The sequence below is a fragment of the Somniosus microcephalus genome, chromosome 19 (genome assembly GCF_052327205.1).
Source record: "Somniosus microcephalus isolate GS21.2 chromosome 19, FLI_Smic_1.0, whole genome shotgun sequence".
Taxonomy (NCBI): domain Eukaryota; kingdom Metazoa; phylum Chordata; class Chondrichthyes; order Squaliformes; family Somniosidae; genus Somniosus; species Somniosus microcephalus.
The window spans coordinates 3,670,380-3,687,565 of record NC_141005.1 but is presented as its reverse complement, the minus strand read 5'-3'; the positions used below and the strand labels follow the sequence as shown (position 1 = coordinate 3,687,565).

The 17,186-nt window shown below is 48.1% G+C and overlaps 1 protein-coding gene across 1 annotated transcript in view; it reads left to right on the top strand.

Moving 5' to 3' along the window:
• Positions 1-16,159, top strand: part of dnah10 (dynein axonemal heavy chain 10) — a 304,418-nt gene extending 288,259 nt beyond the window's left edge. Inside the window, exons 75-79 of the mRNA XM_086011825.1 lie at positions 7,753-7,964; positions 10,774-10,941; positions 12,235-12,415; positions 14,654-14,799; positions 15,765-16,159. Coding sequence (XP_085867951.1) covers positions 7,753-7,964; positions 10,774-10,941; positions 12,235-12,415; positions 14,654-14,799; positions 15,765-15,911 — 854 coding nt within the window. The 3' untranslated portion in view covers positions 15,912-16,159. The remainder of the gene's footprint in view (positions 1-7,752; positions 7,965-10,773; positions 10,942-12,234; positions 12,416-14,653; positions 14,800-15,764) is intronic.
• The last annotated feature ends 1,027 nt before the right edge of the window (positions 16,160-17,186 follow it).

Here is a 17,186-nt window from a genome sequence, read left to right as displayed (position 1 = left end):
ACACCCTTTCCCCATGGGGTAACACCACCCTTTCCCCATGGGGTAACACCCTTTCCCCATGGGGTAACACCACCCTTTCCCCATGGGGTAACACCACCCTTTCCCCAGGGGGTAATACCACCCTTTCCCCAGGGGGTAACACCACCCTTTCCCCATGGGGTAACACCACCCTTTCCCCAGGGGGTAACACCCTTTCCCCATGGGGTAACACCCTTTCCCCATGGGGTAACACCACCCTTTCCCCATGGGGTAACACCCTTTCCCCACGGGGTAACACCACCCTTTCCCCAGGGGGTAACACCACCCTTTCCCCAGGGGGTAACACCCTTTCCCCATGGGGTAACACCACCCTTTCCCCATGGAGTAACACCACCCTTTCCCCAGGGGGGTAACACCCTTTCCCCATGGGGTAACACCACCCTTTCCCCATGGGGTAACACCACCCTTTCCCCAGGGGGGTAACAGTTCACAATTCACAATTCAAATCGCTTTATTGGCATGATAAGTTACATCTTATGTTGCCAAAGCATCAAAATACATTCATGGTTGAGCACATAAACGCAGTTCTATTCATACAGTGTATAAACAGGTATATCCCTGAGTGTATAAATATACATTCGCATTGTTTATATATACTCTTGTCTTAGTTTACTGGTTGTCCCTCTGTTCATGGCAAGCTGTAACATAGTGTGCCGCCAGTGTTACACAGCTTCTCTCCTCTCCCAGTAGGAATGGGAGTTTTTGGTTGTCATTCAGATTTCTGAATTCAGGGCATATTTGTGAGAATTTTTGGTAGAAATTCTCCCTGATGTCCTGATATTTTCCACAGGCTGTGAGGAAGTGCATCTCTGTCTCCACTACTCCCTGATTGCAGTGAGAGCATATCCTGTCTTCTCTTGGCAGCCTGGTCTGCCTGTGTCTGCCTTTTTCGATCGCTAGGCTATGTTCGCTAAGTCTGTACCTTGTCAAGGTTCTTCTCAGTTTGTTATACCATGGTCAGGTAATCAGCTATGTTGTATTGTCTGTTTAGGGCCAAGTAGCAATTGAGTTTGCTTTGGGTTTTTGTTGTTTCTGCCCAATATGTCAGATATTTTTCCTTTTGCTTAGCGACGATTGTGTTGGGTCGAATTCTTTGTGTTACCCTGTCACTGTCCTGGGGCTGGTTATTGTTAGTATTGTTAGTAGTTACTTCACTGAGTCCCAGGACTAGTTGACTGAGGGTATTCTTCTTTATGGTCAGCTCTTGGCATTTCAGGGCGTCGTAGTGATAGCATTGGGGTTGCTCATTTGTAGGTGGTTCCAAAATTTGGTGGCTCTTTTTTGGATAGTGATTAGTAATGGATATTGGCCTAGTTCCGCCCTGCATGCATTGTTTACTGTTTTCCTTTGAGTCCGGAGGATACTTTTACAGAATTCTGCATGTAGGATCTCAATTGGGTGTTTGTCCCATTTTGCGAATTCTTGTTGAGTTAGCGGTCCCCATACTTCACTGCCATAGAGTGCAATTGGTTCAATTACTGATTTGAAAATTTTGAGCCAAATGCTAATTGGGATTTCTATTTGGATTGATTTTTTGATGGCATAGAAAGCCCTTCTTGCTTTCTCTTTCAGTTCATTCACAGCAGTTTGAAGTTTCCCGTAGAACTGATTTTTAAGCCCAAGTATGTGTAGTTAGTGGTTTGTTCAATTTTGGTTGTTCCTACTGTGAAATTTATTTTGGGTCCCTGATGTTTGGATCTTTGCTGGAACACAAGGACTTTGGTTTTTTGGGGATTTATTGTCAGGGCCCAAGTCTGGCAGTACGACTCCAGCAGGTCCAGGTTCTGCTGTAGACCCTCTTTAGTTGGTGACAGCAGAACCAGGTCATCTGCATAGAGGAGGAATTTAACCTTGGATTCATATAGGGTGAGGCCGGGTGCTGTAGATTGTTCAAGTAGTTTTGCCAATCCATTTATGTAAATATTAAAGAGTGTCGGTGAGATTGGCGAGCCCTGCGTCACCCCCCGCCCCTGTGGGAAGTATTTTGTTTGTTTGTCTCCAATTTTAACTGCACATTTGTTGTTTGTATACATTGATTTAATTACATCATATGTTTTCCCTCCTACCCCGCTTTCGATGAGTTTCAGGAATAAACCGTCATGCCAGATGGAGTCAAAAGCTTTCTGGAAATCTACAAAGCATGCGTAGATTTTGCTTTTGTTATGGTGAACGTGTTTGTCAATTAGGGTCTGTAGGGTGAAGATATGATCGGATGTTCTATAGTTTGGCAGGAATCCAATTTGGCTTTTACTCAAGACATTGTGCTCCTCAAGGAAGTTTATAAGTCTTTTGTTTATGATTCTACAGAATACCTTCCCCAGGTTACTGTTTACGCAGATGCCTCGATAGTTGTTTGGGTCGATTCTGTCCCCACTTTTGTATATGGGCGTTATGAGTCCTTTGTTCCAGATATCAGGGAAATAACCGACACTCAGAACCAAGTTGAAGAGTTTTAGGATAGCCAGTTTCATTTTGTTGTCTGTGTGTTTAATCATCTCGTTTAGTATGCCGTCTGTCCCGCAGGCTTTTCCTGGTCGCAGGTCCTTGAGTTTTTCAAGAAGTTCTTCTTCTGTTATTATGGCGTCTAGCGGGTTTTGGTTATCTTTTATGGCCATTTATAGCTTTTCCAGTTGTTTGCATATTTGGTGTTGCTCTGGTCTTAGTGTGTTTTTCTGGTATAATTTTTCAAAGTGGTTTACCCATGTGTCCCCATTTTGAATGGCCAAATCGTCGTGTTGTTTTTTGTGTAGTGTTTTCAAGTTTTCCCAGAAACAATTGGAATCAATGGATTCCTCCATGGAGCTGAGTGTATTCTTAATATATTGCTCTTTTTTGGTTCTGAGTGTGTTTCTGTATTGTGTTAGTGTCTGACAATAAGTAAGGCGTAATTCCTCGTTTTCTGGATGTCTGTGTTTTTGGTTTGATATTTTTCTAAGTTTTTTCCTCATGTTATGGCAATCTCGGTCAAACCATTTTTCATAGTTTTTTGTTTTGGGTTTGTTCTTGCGAGCTTTCAAGTTTGCATTTGTTGCCAAATTATCAAAAATATTGTTTAGTTTACTAACTGCCCGGTTTACGCCTTCTTTATTGTGAGTGTATATGTTATCCAGAACACCCTTTCCCCATGGGGTAACACCACCCTTTCCCCATGGGGTAACACCCTTTCCCCATGGGGTAACACCACCCTTTCCCCATGGGGTAACACCACCCTTTCCCCATGGGGTAACACCACCCTTTCCCCATGGGGTAACACCCTTTCCCCATGGGGTAACACCACCCTTTCCCCAGGGGGTAACACCCTTTCCCCATGGGGTAACACCCTTTCCCCAGGGGGTTACACCCTTTCCCCATGGGGTAACACCACCCTTTCCCCAGGGGGGTAACACCCTTTCCCCAGGGGGTAACACCACCCTTTCCCCATGGGGTAACACCACCCTTTCCCCAGGGGGTAACACCACCCTTTCCCCATGGGGTAACACCCTTTCCCCAGGGGGTAACACCCTTTCCCCATGGGGTAACAGCACCCTTTCCCCATGGGGTAACACCCTTTCCCCAGGGGGTAACACCCTTTCCCCAGGGGGTAACACCACCCTTTCCCCATGGGGTAACACCACCCTTTCCCCAGGGGGGTAACACCCTTTCCCCAGGGGGTAACACCCTTTCCCCATGGGGTAACACCACCCTTTCCCCAGGGGGGTAACAACCCTTTCCCCAGGGGGTAACACCACCCTTTCCCCATGGGGTAACACCACCCTTTCCCCATGGGGTAACACCCTTTCCCCATGGGGTAACACCACCCTTTCCCAGGGGGTAACACCACCCTTTCCCCATGGGGTAACACCCTTTCCCCAGGGGGTAACACCCTTTCCCCATGGGGTAACACCACCCTTTCCCCATGGGGTAACACCCTTTCCCCAGGGGGTAACACCCTTTCCCCAGGGGGTAACACCCTTTCCCCAGGGGGTAACACCCTTTCCCCATGGGGTAACACCACCCTTTCCCCATGGGGTAACACCCTTTCCCCAGGGGGTAACACCACCCTTTCCCATGGGTAACACCACCCTTTCCCCATGGGGTAACACCACCCTTTCCCCAGGGGGTAACACCACCCTTTCCCCATGGGGTAACACCCTTTCCCCATGGGGTAACACCACCCTTTCCCCAGGGGGTAACACCACCCTTTCCCCAGGGGGTAACACCACCCTTTCCCCATGGGGTAACACCCTTTCCCCATGGGGTAACACCACCCTTTCCCCATGGGGTAACACCACCCTTTCCCCATGGGGTAACACCCTTTCCCCATGGGGTAACACCACCCTTTCCCCATGGGGTAACACCACCCTTTCCCCATGGGGTAACACCCTTTCCCCATGGGGTAACACCCTTTCCCCATGGGGTAACACCACCCTTTCCCCATGGGGTAACACCACCCTTTCCCCATGGGGTAACACCCTTTCCCCATGGGGTAACACCCTTTCCCCATGGGGTAACACCACCCTTTCCCCAGGGGGTAACACCACCCTTTCCCCATGGGGTAACACCCTTTCCCCATGGGGTAACACCACCCTTTCCCCAGGGGGTAACACCACCCTTTCCCCAGGGGGTAACACCACCCTTTCCCCATGGGGTAACACCCTTTCCCCATGGGGTAACACCACCCTTTCCCCATGGGGTAACACCACCCTTTCCCCATGGGGTAACACCCTTTCCCCATGGGGTAACACCACCCTTTCCCCATGGGGTAACACCACCCTTTCCCCATGGGGTAACACCACCCTTTCCCCATGGGGTAACACCACCCTTTCCCCATGGGGTAACACCCTTTCCCCATGGGGTAACACCACCCTTTCCCCATGGGGTAACACCACCCTTTCCCCAGGGGGTAACACCACCCTTTCCCCAGGGGGTAACACCCTTTCCCCATGGGGTAACACCCTTTCCCCATGGGGTAACACCACCCTTTCCCCATGGGGTAACACCACCCTTTCCCCATGGGGTAACACCCTTTCCCCATGGGGTAACACCACCCTTTCCCCATGGGGTAACACCACCCTTTCCCCAGGGGGTAACACCACCCTTTCCCCATGGGGTAACACCACCCTTTCCCCATGGGGTAACACCACCCTTTCCCCATGGGGTAACACCACCCTTTCCCCATGGGGTAACACCCTTTCCCCATGGGGTAACACCACCCTTTCCCCATGGGGTAACACCACCCTTTCCCCAGGGGGTAACACCACCCTTTCCCCATGGGGTAACACCACCCTTTCCCCATGGGGTAACACCACCCTTTCCCCATGGGGTAATACCACCCTTTCCCCATGGGGTAACACCACCCTTTCCCCATGGGGTAACACCACCCTTTCCCCATGGGGTAACACCACCCTTTCCCCAGGGGGTAACACCACCCTTTCCCCAGGGGGTAACACCCTTTCCCCATGGGGTAACACCACCCTTTCCCCATGGGGTAACACCACCCTTTCCCCATGGGGTAACACCACCCTTTCCCCAGGGGGTAACACCACCCTTTCCCCAGGGGGGTAACGCCACCCTTTCCCCATGGGGTAACACCACCCTTTCCCCATGGGGTAACACCACCCTTTCCCCATGGGGTAACACCACCCTTTCCCCATGGGGTAACACCACCCTTTCCCCATAGGGTAACACCACCCTTTCCCCATGGGGTAACACCACCCTTTCCCCAGGGGGTTACACCCTTTCCCCAGGGGGGTAACACCACCCTTTCCCCAGGGGGGTAACACCCTTTCCCCATGGGGTAACACCACCCTTTCCCCATGGGGTAACACCACCCTTTCCCCAGGGGGGTAACACCCTTTCCCCATGGGGTAACACCACCCTTTCCCCATGGGGTAACACCCTTTCCCCATGGGGTAACACCACCCTTTCCCCAGGGGGGTAACACCCTTTCCCCATGGGGTAACACCACCCTTTCCCCATGGGGTAACACCCTTTCCCCATGGGGTAACACCACCCTTTCCCCATGGGGTAACACCCTTTCCCCATGGGGTAACACCACCCTTTCCCCATGGGGTAACACCCTTTCCCCAGGGGGTAACACCACCCTTTCCCCAGGGGGTAACACCCTTTCCCCATGGGGTAACACCACCCTTTCCCCATGGGGTAACACCACCCTTTCCCCAGGGGGTAACACCCTTTCCCCATGGGGTAACACCACCCTTTCCCCATGGGGTAACACCACCCTTTCCCCAGGGGGTAACACCCTTTCCCCATGGGGTAACACCACCCTTTCCCCATGGGGTAACACCACCCTTTCCCCATGGGGTAACACCACCCTTTCCCCATGGGGTAACACCCTTTCCCCATGGGGTAACACCACCCTTTCCCCAGGGGGTAACACCCTTTCCCCAGGGGGTAACACCCTTTCCCCATGGGGTAACACCACCCTTTCCCCAGGGGGTAACACCCTTTCCCCAGGGGGTAACACCCTTTCCCCAGGGGGTAACACCACCCTTTCCCCAGGGGGTAACACCCTTTCCCCAGGGGGTAACACCCTTTCCCCATGGGGTTACACAATCCGCCTCCATTTATCTCACCATTAGCAGCAGAGCCTTCAGCCAGCTCAGCCCTCTGCTCTGGAACACCCCCACCCTAACTCTTCTGCCGCTCTACTTTGCTCTCCACCTTTACTAACCTTCTCAAAACCTATCTTTTTTTGGATCAAGCCTTCGATAGCTCCTCCTATTCTCTCTCTCCATGGATGACCATCAGTTCCGCTATCTCTTTCCATTTGTGCTGTGTTTATACATTAAAGGTACTGTTAGTTATTGTTTTAGCTACTGGTACAGGGGCTCTGTGCAAGCATTTAACTGCACATCTCTCGGGTTAGGAGAATTGTAGTCAAGCACCATAAACAGGTTTTGCCGAGCAGGGACCAGTATTGAAACAGCACACCGTGACTAACAGAAAAGTCAGAATTCAGATGTTTCCCCATTTTTCTAATCTCATCCTCCAGCAAGGAAGCTAGCAAAGTTTATAATTTTAGGGAATGCCACTAGTATAGAAACATAGAAGATAGGAGCAGGAGTAGGCCATTCGGCCCCTCGAGCCTGCTCCGCCATTCAATGAGATCATGGCTGATCATCCAAATTCAGTACCCGGTCCCTGCCTTCTCCCCATATCCCTTGATCTGTTTAGCCTTAAGAAATATATCCAACTCCTTCTTGAATATATTTAATAAGTTGGCCTCAACTGCCTTCTATGGTAGAGAATTCCACAGGTTCACCACTCTCTGGGTGAAGAAACTCCTCCTCATCTCTGTCCTAAATGGCTTACCCCTTATCCTTAGACTGTGACCCCTGGTTCTGGACTCCCCTGCCATCGGGAACATTCTTCCTGCATCTAGTCTGTCTAGTCCTGTTAGAATTTTATAAGTTTCAATGAGATCCCCTCTCATTCTTCTAAACTCCAGCGAGTACAAGCCCAATCGACCCAATCTCTCCTCATACGTCATTCCTGCCATCCGAGGTATCAGTCTGGTGAATCTTCGCTGCACTCCCTCCATGACAAGAACATCCTTCCTCAGATAAGGCGACCAAAACTGCACACAATACTGAAGGTGTGGTCTCACCAAGGCCCTGTACAACTGCAGCAAGACATCCTTGTTCCTGTACTCGAAGTATATTTAACGACTTCCTTTTCTGTGGTGAGCCAATGAGATGTTTTTTGTGCTAGGGGAATCTGGCAGTGGGATGGGTCGTGATGAGTACATTGGACACGTGGCAAAGGACATCGAAAGCAAACTTCCAGCTCTCTTCGATCTCGACACCATCTATAAAAACTTGGCATTGCAAATTACGCCGACTACAGTGGTGCTGCTTCAAGAACTGGAGCGCTTCAACCTGCTGGTGGATCGCATGTCGCGCTCCCTGCTGGAGTTACAGAGGGTAGGTAGGCTGCTCCCAGTTCGCTGAGAGTCGAGTAATACTTATTCAAATCTACAATATGCCGCTGACAATCACTGTGAGTTTGCAGCTTTTAGTGAGACATCTTTACCCTGACCACAAAGCTTCTAGTACTGCAGGACGGGAGTATTTCACTCTATACGTAGAGTCTCTTTTGAAAACGTCCTCGCACTTTCTCTGGGCACTGGTTATACAATCATAGACTCTTACAGCACAGATGAGGCCTTTCAGCCCATCGTGCATGTGCCAGCTCTCTGACAAAGGCTTAGTCCCAATCCCTTGCCCTTTCTCCAAATCTGTTGAAATATTTCTGTTTCAAATATTTACCCACTTCCATTTTTAAAAGCTGTTGTGGATTCTGCTCCCCCACTGGTTCTGGTCAGGCATTCCATGTCGGAACAAGGCTTTGTATAAACCAATTCTCCCTCATTCATTTGGTGGTGATAAATTCATGTCCTTTAGATACTGACTCACTGGCCAGTAGAAACAGTTTTTACGACTCACTTTATCAAAACCTCTCTTTATTTTGAACATAGATTCATAGAAACTCTTACAGCACAGACGAGGCCATTCGGCCCGCCGTGCCTGTGCCGGCTCTTTGAAAGAGCCATCGTGCTCAGACTCACACCCCCACTTTTTTGTCCGTAACATCTCTGCCAGATTTCCTCTTCACCTTCTTTGTCCAACACACACAAGCCTGGATATTCCTGTCAGTGATGTTATCATATGTTTATGATAACATCACTGACAGGAATATTAAAGGGTAGCTATTCACAGTGGCAGAAGGTGGGTAGTGGTGTTCCACAAGGATCAGCGCTGGGACTACTGCTGTTCACAATTTACATTAACGATTTAGACTTTGGAATCAAAAACACAATTTCTAAATTTGTGGATGATCCCAAATTGGGGGGGATAGTCAATACTGAGGAGGACTGCAACAGGTTAGAGTCATAACGGCACAGAAGGAGGCCATTCGGCCCATTGAGTCCGTGCCGGCTCTCTGTAGAGCAATCCAGTCAGTCCCATTCCCCCGCTCGATCCCCGTAGCCCTGCAAGTTTACTTCCCTCAAGTTCCTATCCAGTCTCCCCTTGAAAACATTGATAGAGTTACAGGAGGACAATAATAAACTTGCAGAATGGGCATATAATTGGCAAATTAAGTTCAACACAGATAAATGTGAGGTATTACATTTTGGTAGGAAGAATAGGGAGGTCACTTATCACTTGGAGGGTGCGAATCTAGGTGGGGTAGGGGAACAAAGGGATCTCGGAGTACAAATACACAAATCACTAAAAATTGCGACATAAAAAAAAAAGCAAACCAAGCACTAGGGTTTATTTCTAGAGGTATAGAATTGAAAAGTAGGGAAGTTATGCTAAACCTGTATCGAACCTTGGTTAGACCACACTTGGAGTACTGTGTGCAGTTCTGGTCGCCATATTATAAAAAGGATATAGAGGCACTGGAGCGGGTGCAGAGAAGATTTACAAGGATGATACCAGAAATGCGAGGGTATACATATCAGGAAAGGATGAACAGGCTGGGTCTCTTTTCGCTTGAAAAGAGAAGGCTGAGGGGTGACCTAATAGAGGTGTTTAAAATCATGAAAGGTTTTAATAGAGTGGATACAGAGAGAATGTTTCCACTTGTGGGGAAGAGCAAAACTAGGGACCATCAATATAAGATAGTCACCAAGAAACCAATAGGGAATTCAGAAGAAACTTCTTTACCCAGAGAGTGGTGAGAATGTGGAACTCGCTGCCACAGGGAGTGGTTGAGGCGAATAGTATCGATGTATTTAAGGGGGGGCTGGATAAGCACATGAGGGAGAAGGGAATAGAGGGTTACGCTGATAGTTAGATGAGGAAAGACAGGAGGAGGCTCGAGTGGAGCATAAACGCCGGCATGGACTGGTTGGGCCGAATGGCCTGTTTCTGTGCCGTATATCCTGTGTAATCCTATGTTTAGTTCTGAATTCTCTCCCAGCTACTTTAACAGAGGAGTTAATCTATTTAAACTAAATGGGATTGTGCCTCCACCAAATGAGGGGGAGCTTGGCAGGAGTGTGTTAAGCATTGGCACGATTAAATGGCTGCCAGTATTTTACAGACTGTAGGAAGTAGTTGGGAGGTTAACTATTCATAGCCTGAGGAGACTTTAAAACAGCGGTTTCAACCATGTGTGAATTATTTAGAATTCTGCTCTGTATTTTTCTGTAAACTTGTATTTCACGTCCAGAGGGTGCAGACTGGGAGACTGGGCGTTAATCTAATGCTGTGTGTTCGATTTATTACAGCAGGCAAAAATCCAGAAAACTAATATCAAGTTACTTTTAAAGGAGAAGTACAGTCTAATGAATTGCCCATAACCCTGAAAGTAAAATGAAATATTTGTAAACTTACGCCCATGTTACACCTTGCCCTTACTACCAAACTACCAAAATAAAATGCTCTGTTTCTCTCTCCACGGATGCTGCCTGGCCTGCTGAGTGTTTCCAGCATTTTCTGTTGTTATTTTAAATAAAATGCTTGCTCAAAGTGTCTTAATGTTGCTGCCCAATGAATATGATCCAGGGGAGGGAATGATCAGCAGCACTAAGCTGGCCCCAGGGTCCAGCAATGACTGCAGCCCAGAACATTTCAACCCAGAAAATCAAACAGTCAACTAGTAACAGAAGAGCTTTGCTTTATTGCAATCAGCCTGACTTGGGCCTGAAGAAACTAGAATTGATCTATTAATAGTTGTTGCGATTTGAATGTTGTTGAACATTGAAATGCTGGGTTGTTGCAGGCACTGGCTGGTGAAGTGGGAATGAGCAGTGAGCTGGATGAGGTGGCACGAGCTCTCTTCAATGGTCACATTCCTGCTATCTGGAGAAGACTGGCTCCTGACACCCTGAAATCACTTGGGAACTGGATGATCCACTTCAAGAGGAGGTTTGACCAGTACATGTCATGGGTTAGTGTCAAAATAAATCACAGGAGGAGCTTTCCATACATTGCTCAACTAATCAGGCCGTTTCCAGTAACTATAACATATCAGTGTTCAAATTAGTCATTATGCATTTCATGCCAATGAACATACACGCCTGGGATATTTACATCGAAACCGTGGGGCTGATTTTCCCGACCTACTCGCTAGGTGCAAAGGTCAGGAGAAAGAGGCCAAAGCCTCATTACGCTGGGTCTCCACCTGCTTTATGTTACCCCGGGATTTCTGAAACATCCCCCAAGGAGGGAGTTGGGTGTGAACCTGCAATAGGCCCAAGCCCCAGGTCCGGTCTTCACACTGTAACAAGTGGGTAATGGTGGTGATCCACCCTCCTGCTTCAATTACCTGTCCGCGGCCTGGGACATCCAGACCCAGACGTCTTGCCTCAGAGGGGAGGGTCTGAGGTGGCCCAGCAGAAAGCCCAGAGGTAGGAGGCTATCTTTGTCTTTAACCAGCCACCAGGTCTCTGGGCCTCGGAGCCAGAGAGCTCCTAGGCCAGTGGTCAGGTCTGCAGCTGCCCCACTTGTTCCTCCCTGTTTGCTGGGGCCAAGCCTGTGACATGGATGTGACGTTGCACTGGGATGGGGGAGGGGAGGAAAATCGACCCCTATATTTCTATGCCAACAACAACGACTTGCATTTATATAGTGCCTTTAACGTAGTAATATGTCCCAAGGCGCTTCACAGGAATGATTATCAGACAACATTTGGCACCAAAGGAGATATTAGGACAGGTGACCAAAAGCTTGGTCAAAGAGCTCGGTTTTAAGGAGCGTCTTAAAGGAGGAGAGAGAGGTTCAGGGAGGGAATTCCAGAGCTTAGGGCCCAGGCAGTTGAAGGCACGGCCACCAATGGTGGAGCGATTAAAATTGAGGATGCTCAAGAGGCCAGAATTGAGATCTCGGAGGGTTGTAGGGCTGGAGGAGGTTAGAGAGATAGGGAGGGGCGAGGCCATGGAGGGATTTGAACAAGGATGAAAATTTTTAAATCGAGGCGTTGATTAACTGGGAGTCAATGGCGGTCAGCGAGCACAGGGGGGTGATGGGTGAACGGGACTTGGTACGAGTTAGGATACGGGCAGCAGAGTTTAGGATGAGCTAAAGTGTATGGAGGATGGAAAATGGGAGGCTGGCCAGGAGTGCGTTGGAATAGTGCCCCTGTATCTTTAAATTTTAAGACGACTGAAATACTATGATGTTGTTGGGACTGGTCACTCATTATTTATCTTGCCTAACGTTTTCTAAAAAAAATAATTTACAGGTTGACGATGGTGAACCCAATGTAATATGGTTGTCTGGGTTACACATCCCAGAATCATACCTCACAGCTCTGGTTCAGGCAACCTGCCGGAAGAATGTCTGGCCCCTTGATCGCTCCACACTCTACACACAGGTCACCAAATACGTCACTACAGACGATGTGATAGAGCGACCCGGGCAAGGTGAGATCTAGTTTTTATTTTGGAAAGGCAGAGTATGATGTGTAATGGAGAGTGTCTGCAGAATGTTAAACACTGCTTGGTACAGACAAAAGACTGAGATAGTCCAGGAATGAGCTAATTTAACGATTTATTTATGAGAATTCACAGACCTAGTGGCAACATCCCATTGTAGCCCATTCAGTTCAAAAAGAACAAGCTTGCATTTATAAAGCGTGTTATCATGTTCTCAGAATTCGCAGCCATTTTGAACATGGCTTTGGTTGACAGACTTGTCGCCCACCTGAACACGGCAGTAATACACTGTTACTGTCCATGGTTTGTACGGGGATTCCAACAACATCAGTGAGAGTCTGTGGCCAGAATGGCAAAGCCCATGGACCAAGTGTTATCTATAAAGACACTTAGGGGGAAAAATTCAGTATCGCTCCATTTGGGGCACCATTAGCGGCCGTGCGCAAAGTTTAGCGCCTGCCGCTAATTATCGCCTCCGACGGCAAACTTGGCTTTTATCGCCCCTGGAGGTGATTGGGGCGTTAAATCAGACACTTCACACCTGTCTTAAGGTGCAAAGGCCAAGGAGCGAGGCGCTACCTCAGAGCACTGGTGAAGCTCATGTGATGTCAGCCAGCAATGGAACACAGACACACTGGCTCCGGCCAGTTCTTAAAGGGGAGTTCCGACGAAAGGTCATCGACCTGAAACATTAACTCTGTTTCTCTCTACACAGATGCCGCTTGACCTGCTGAGTTTCTCCAGCATATTTCTGTTTTGATCTTTAAGGGGAGGGTTGATTTTGCACTCCATCCACATCCTGCTCATTGCAGCCTTGAATCTCAGCCTGGAGAGACCTGTGCATCAAATCTGCTGGAAAGAACAATGGAGAGACCCAGGGAAAGAGCTCAGAGTGCAGCCCCCACAGTCTCTTCTAAATCAATACAAGGAAGGTCAAATCATAATGAACCTGCAAAGTGCTGCTCAGTCCCCAAAACTCCTTCACACAGTGTTGAATCTCTCCAGAAGTCTCTCTCTCTCTCAGAATGCGTGGTGCAAAAATGTCACCAACAAAAAAAGGCAGGAAACGGTCACCTTTAACTAGCGCTCCCCCAGTCCCTTCCTGACTGCAAAACGCTCCCCTCAACCTGTCGTTGCTAGCGGCAGGTGGTAAGGCAGGGGGCGCCACTCAATATCCAGTCCGGGGCACTACCGGGGCGTTGCGTGCGCTCAACTGACGTCACGATCTGCCGGCGTAGGAGATCGTGGCGGTAGTGTTTAGCGCCGCCGCAAAATGTCTAGTTAATTTTGTGTGCGGCGCTAGTTGTTTTGCGCCCCATTAGCGCCCTCTTAAGGCGCTAACGGGAGGCGCAAACAACTGAATTTTTCCCCCTTAGTCAGGAACCGGTCCAGCTCCCTCTTGAAGGCAGAGATTCAGCTCCCACCACACCAGCCGGCAACACATTCCAGAGGCTCACTACTCTGTGGGAAAAGAAGAACCGCCCAACATCCAGTCTATTCCCAATCTTACACAGTTTAAACTCTTGTTCACTTTCCTCCCCAATCTGTTAAACTGGAATAATCTATCAATAGGGACGTTATCCAGCCCTTTAATTATTTTATAAACCTGTATCAGGTCACCTCTAAGTCTACGCTCCTGTACTGTAAACAGACCCAGCTCATTAAACCTATCTGAGTAGCTGAGGTTCTTTAAGCTAGGAATCATTCTTGTAGCTCTCCACTGAACCTTTTCCAAGGCCACGATATCACCCACTATGTGAGGGGACCAGAACTGGGCCCAGTACTCCAGCTGTGGTCTAAACTGCGACCTGTATAATGAGAGAATGGTGTCCTTTGATTTGTACTGTGGTTCTATTATTACAACCCAATGATGCTACATATATTGAGGTTAAATGCCATTTGCCATTGTGTGGTCCATTCCCCCAGTGCATCAAAATCTCTCTGCATTAGATTGTGCACCTCTACTGTCTTAACTCTTGCACAGATTTTAGTATCATCTGTAAGCTTACTGACCATATTCCCAGCACCACTGTCCAGATCATTAATAAAAACAGTGAAGAGTAGCGGGCCTAGGACCGATCCCTGGGGGACACCAACTGTAACCTGCCTCCAGGCTGATCCACAACCGTTAACTACAATTTTTGGGGTAAAACTCGATCCACACAACTCCCTTGGTGAAGCTGTATCGGAGTTTCCTGGTTGATCCTTTTCACTGCTGTTTTGCAGGCTGTTTTATTTCGGGTTTGTATCTGGAAGGAGCTGCCTGGGATATTGAAGAAAGCTGCCTGGTTAGGAGCAAACCAAAGGAACTGGTGATGGAACTCCCTATCCTCAAGGTGATCCCCATCGAGGCTCATCGGCTCAAACTGCAGGTCCGTCACAGCCGGTTGAACGTGTTTAGCAAACCGCTCCAGATCAGTAAATGTACAGGAAAGCAATCGTTAGCAGCTTATGAATCAAGGCCTAGTGACCCACAGAGTGATCGCAAATGTTCTAGAGTGCTGTTGACTCTGTGCTTGAGAGAAGTTTGAAATTAAATGGCAGCAGTGGGAGAGGAGGGATTGAAAGTGGGTGACCTCACACTTCCCCACATTGAACTCCATCTGCCACAGTTTTGCCCACTCACTGAATCTGTCTATGCCCCTTTATAACTTCCTGCTTCCATCCACACAACTTACTTTGCCACCTAGTTTAGTGTCATCTGCAAACTTGGTTGTATAGCTCTCTCTATTTCTTCATCCAAGTTATTGATAAATATGGTGATAAGCTGAGGCCCGGTACAGAGCCCTGGGGAACACCACTTATCACATCGGACCACTCAAAGAACAAAGCCTTTATCCCCACTCTCTCGCCTGTCTCCCAATGAATTATCGACCCACGTCACAAGTTTATATCCAAAGGCAAGATGGACAACAACTTGCATTTATATAGCGCCTTTAACATAGTAAAACGTCCCTAGGCGCTTCACAGGAGCAATTATCAAACAAAATCTGACACCGATCCACAGGAGGAGATATTGGGACAGGTGACCAAAAGCTTTGACAAAGGTCGGTTTTTTGGTGTGTCTTTAAAGGAAGAGTGAGAGGTAGAAAGGCAGCGAGGTTTAGGGAGGGAATCCCAGAGCATAGGGCAATGTCCTGGACCTGTTGTGCACTCCCTCAGTGACACCTCTCTCTGGTCCTTGACACCACTTTTGTTGAAGCGGTTACAACGTAACATTTTCTAAAGCTTCCTTAAAAATGTTTCTAAAATGGAAATGCTCCTTTGTCTAATAAATTGTAATAGTTTCTAAAAGTGACTGTAAACTCTCCTTGTTGCATTTTTCATTTTCACACAGAACACTTTACGAAGTCCGGTGTACACGACATCATTGCGCCGAAATGCGATGGGAGTTGGTCTGGTCTTTGAAGCCGATCTCTTCACCACCAAACACATTTCACACTGGGTGCTGCAGGGCGTCTGTCTTGTCCTCAACTCCGACTGAACAGCCCGGTGTGGACTGTAGCACCAGACTTTAAACTTTATTCTTCCCGGTTCATCCCATTTATGAACTTTTCGCTTTTGATTATTTGCTACTTTTTTTAACAGCCTTATTTCTTTGTGTCAATTCAATTTTTGAGTGGTAAATTTTATAATTCTAATACTGTTAGTGATTTAGTGTTCAATTTAATAATTGAATAATGTAATACACACAATAATCTGAATAGCAATAAACACTTGTTAACAAACCAATCTAAGACTTGAAGTGATGGGCAGTGTGTGGTGATAAAAATTCCTGTCATGGAATATACCTGCTCACACTTTTCAGAGAGGCTCAGCAATCGACACACACTTACAGTACATGCCCAGTGTTCAGTTTATGGAACTGGGTCTGTATTTTTATATAAAAGGAATCCTGTTTTCTTCCATAAATAAAAACAAAACAAACAAGTGTGTTCTTTGCACCGATCACCCTCCATTAAACACCTGGCTCCACTCTGAGGATTTCTGTCTCTATAAAGCTGCTCGAGGTACATTTATCTGTCAGTAACGCAAGTTACAAGGCAAAGTTTCCAGCAGCAAACAGCACATTAGGATTGGGCGCTATGTATTTATTAGTCAATGGGTGAGGAGTCTAGAACTAGGGGTCACAGGATAAGTGGTTGGCCATTTAGGACTGAGCTGAGGAGGAACTTCTTCACTCAGAGGGTGGTGAATCTTTGGCATTCTCTACCCCAGAGGGCTGTGGAGGCTCAGTCGTTGAGTATATTCAAGACAGAGATCGATAGATTTTTGGACTCTAAGGGAATCCAAGGGATATGGGGATAGTGCGGGAAGGTGGAGTTGAGGTAGAAGATCAGCCATGATCGTATTGAAGGGCGGAGCAGGCTCGAGGGGCCGAATGGCCGACTCCTGCTCCTATTTATGTTCATATCCCCCACTAAGCCCCAAGAAAATATTCTATTTGCTGTGAAGCCCCAACCCAGCTCAGATTCCAGCAGCTACCCTGTCTGCAGGTACTTGCTGCACCACTTGTCTGATCTACTTTAAGGGCGGCTGGATCAGAGACGGCGGACCTGTGTGAGTGCGGCAGCAGGACCTGAGAGAAGGCGGAGCGGCCATAAAAGATCGCTGCAGAGGAGGCCAGACACCGGAGTGCTGCGAGTTGGGAAAGAGTCCGAGATCGGGAGCAGTCAAACAACAAAAACCGCTAAAGTGACGTCACAACCAGGGAAGGAGCTGATTGGTAAGTAGGACCTGGTGAGTATTTCTATAGTCC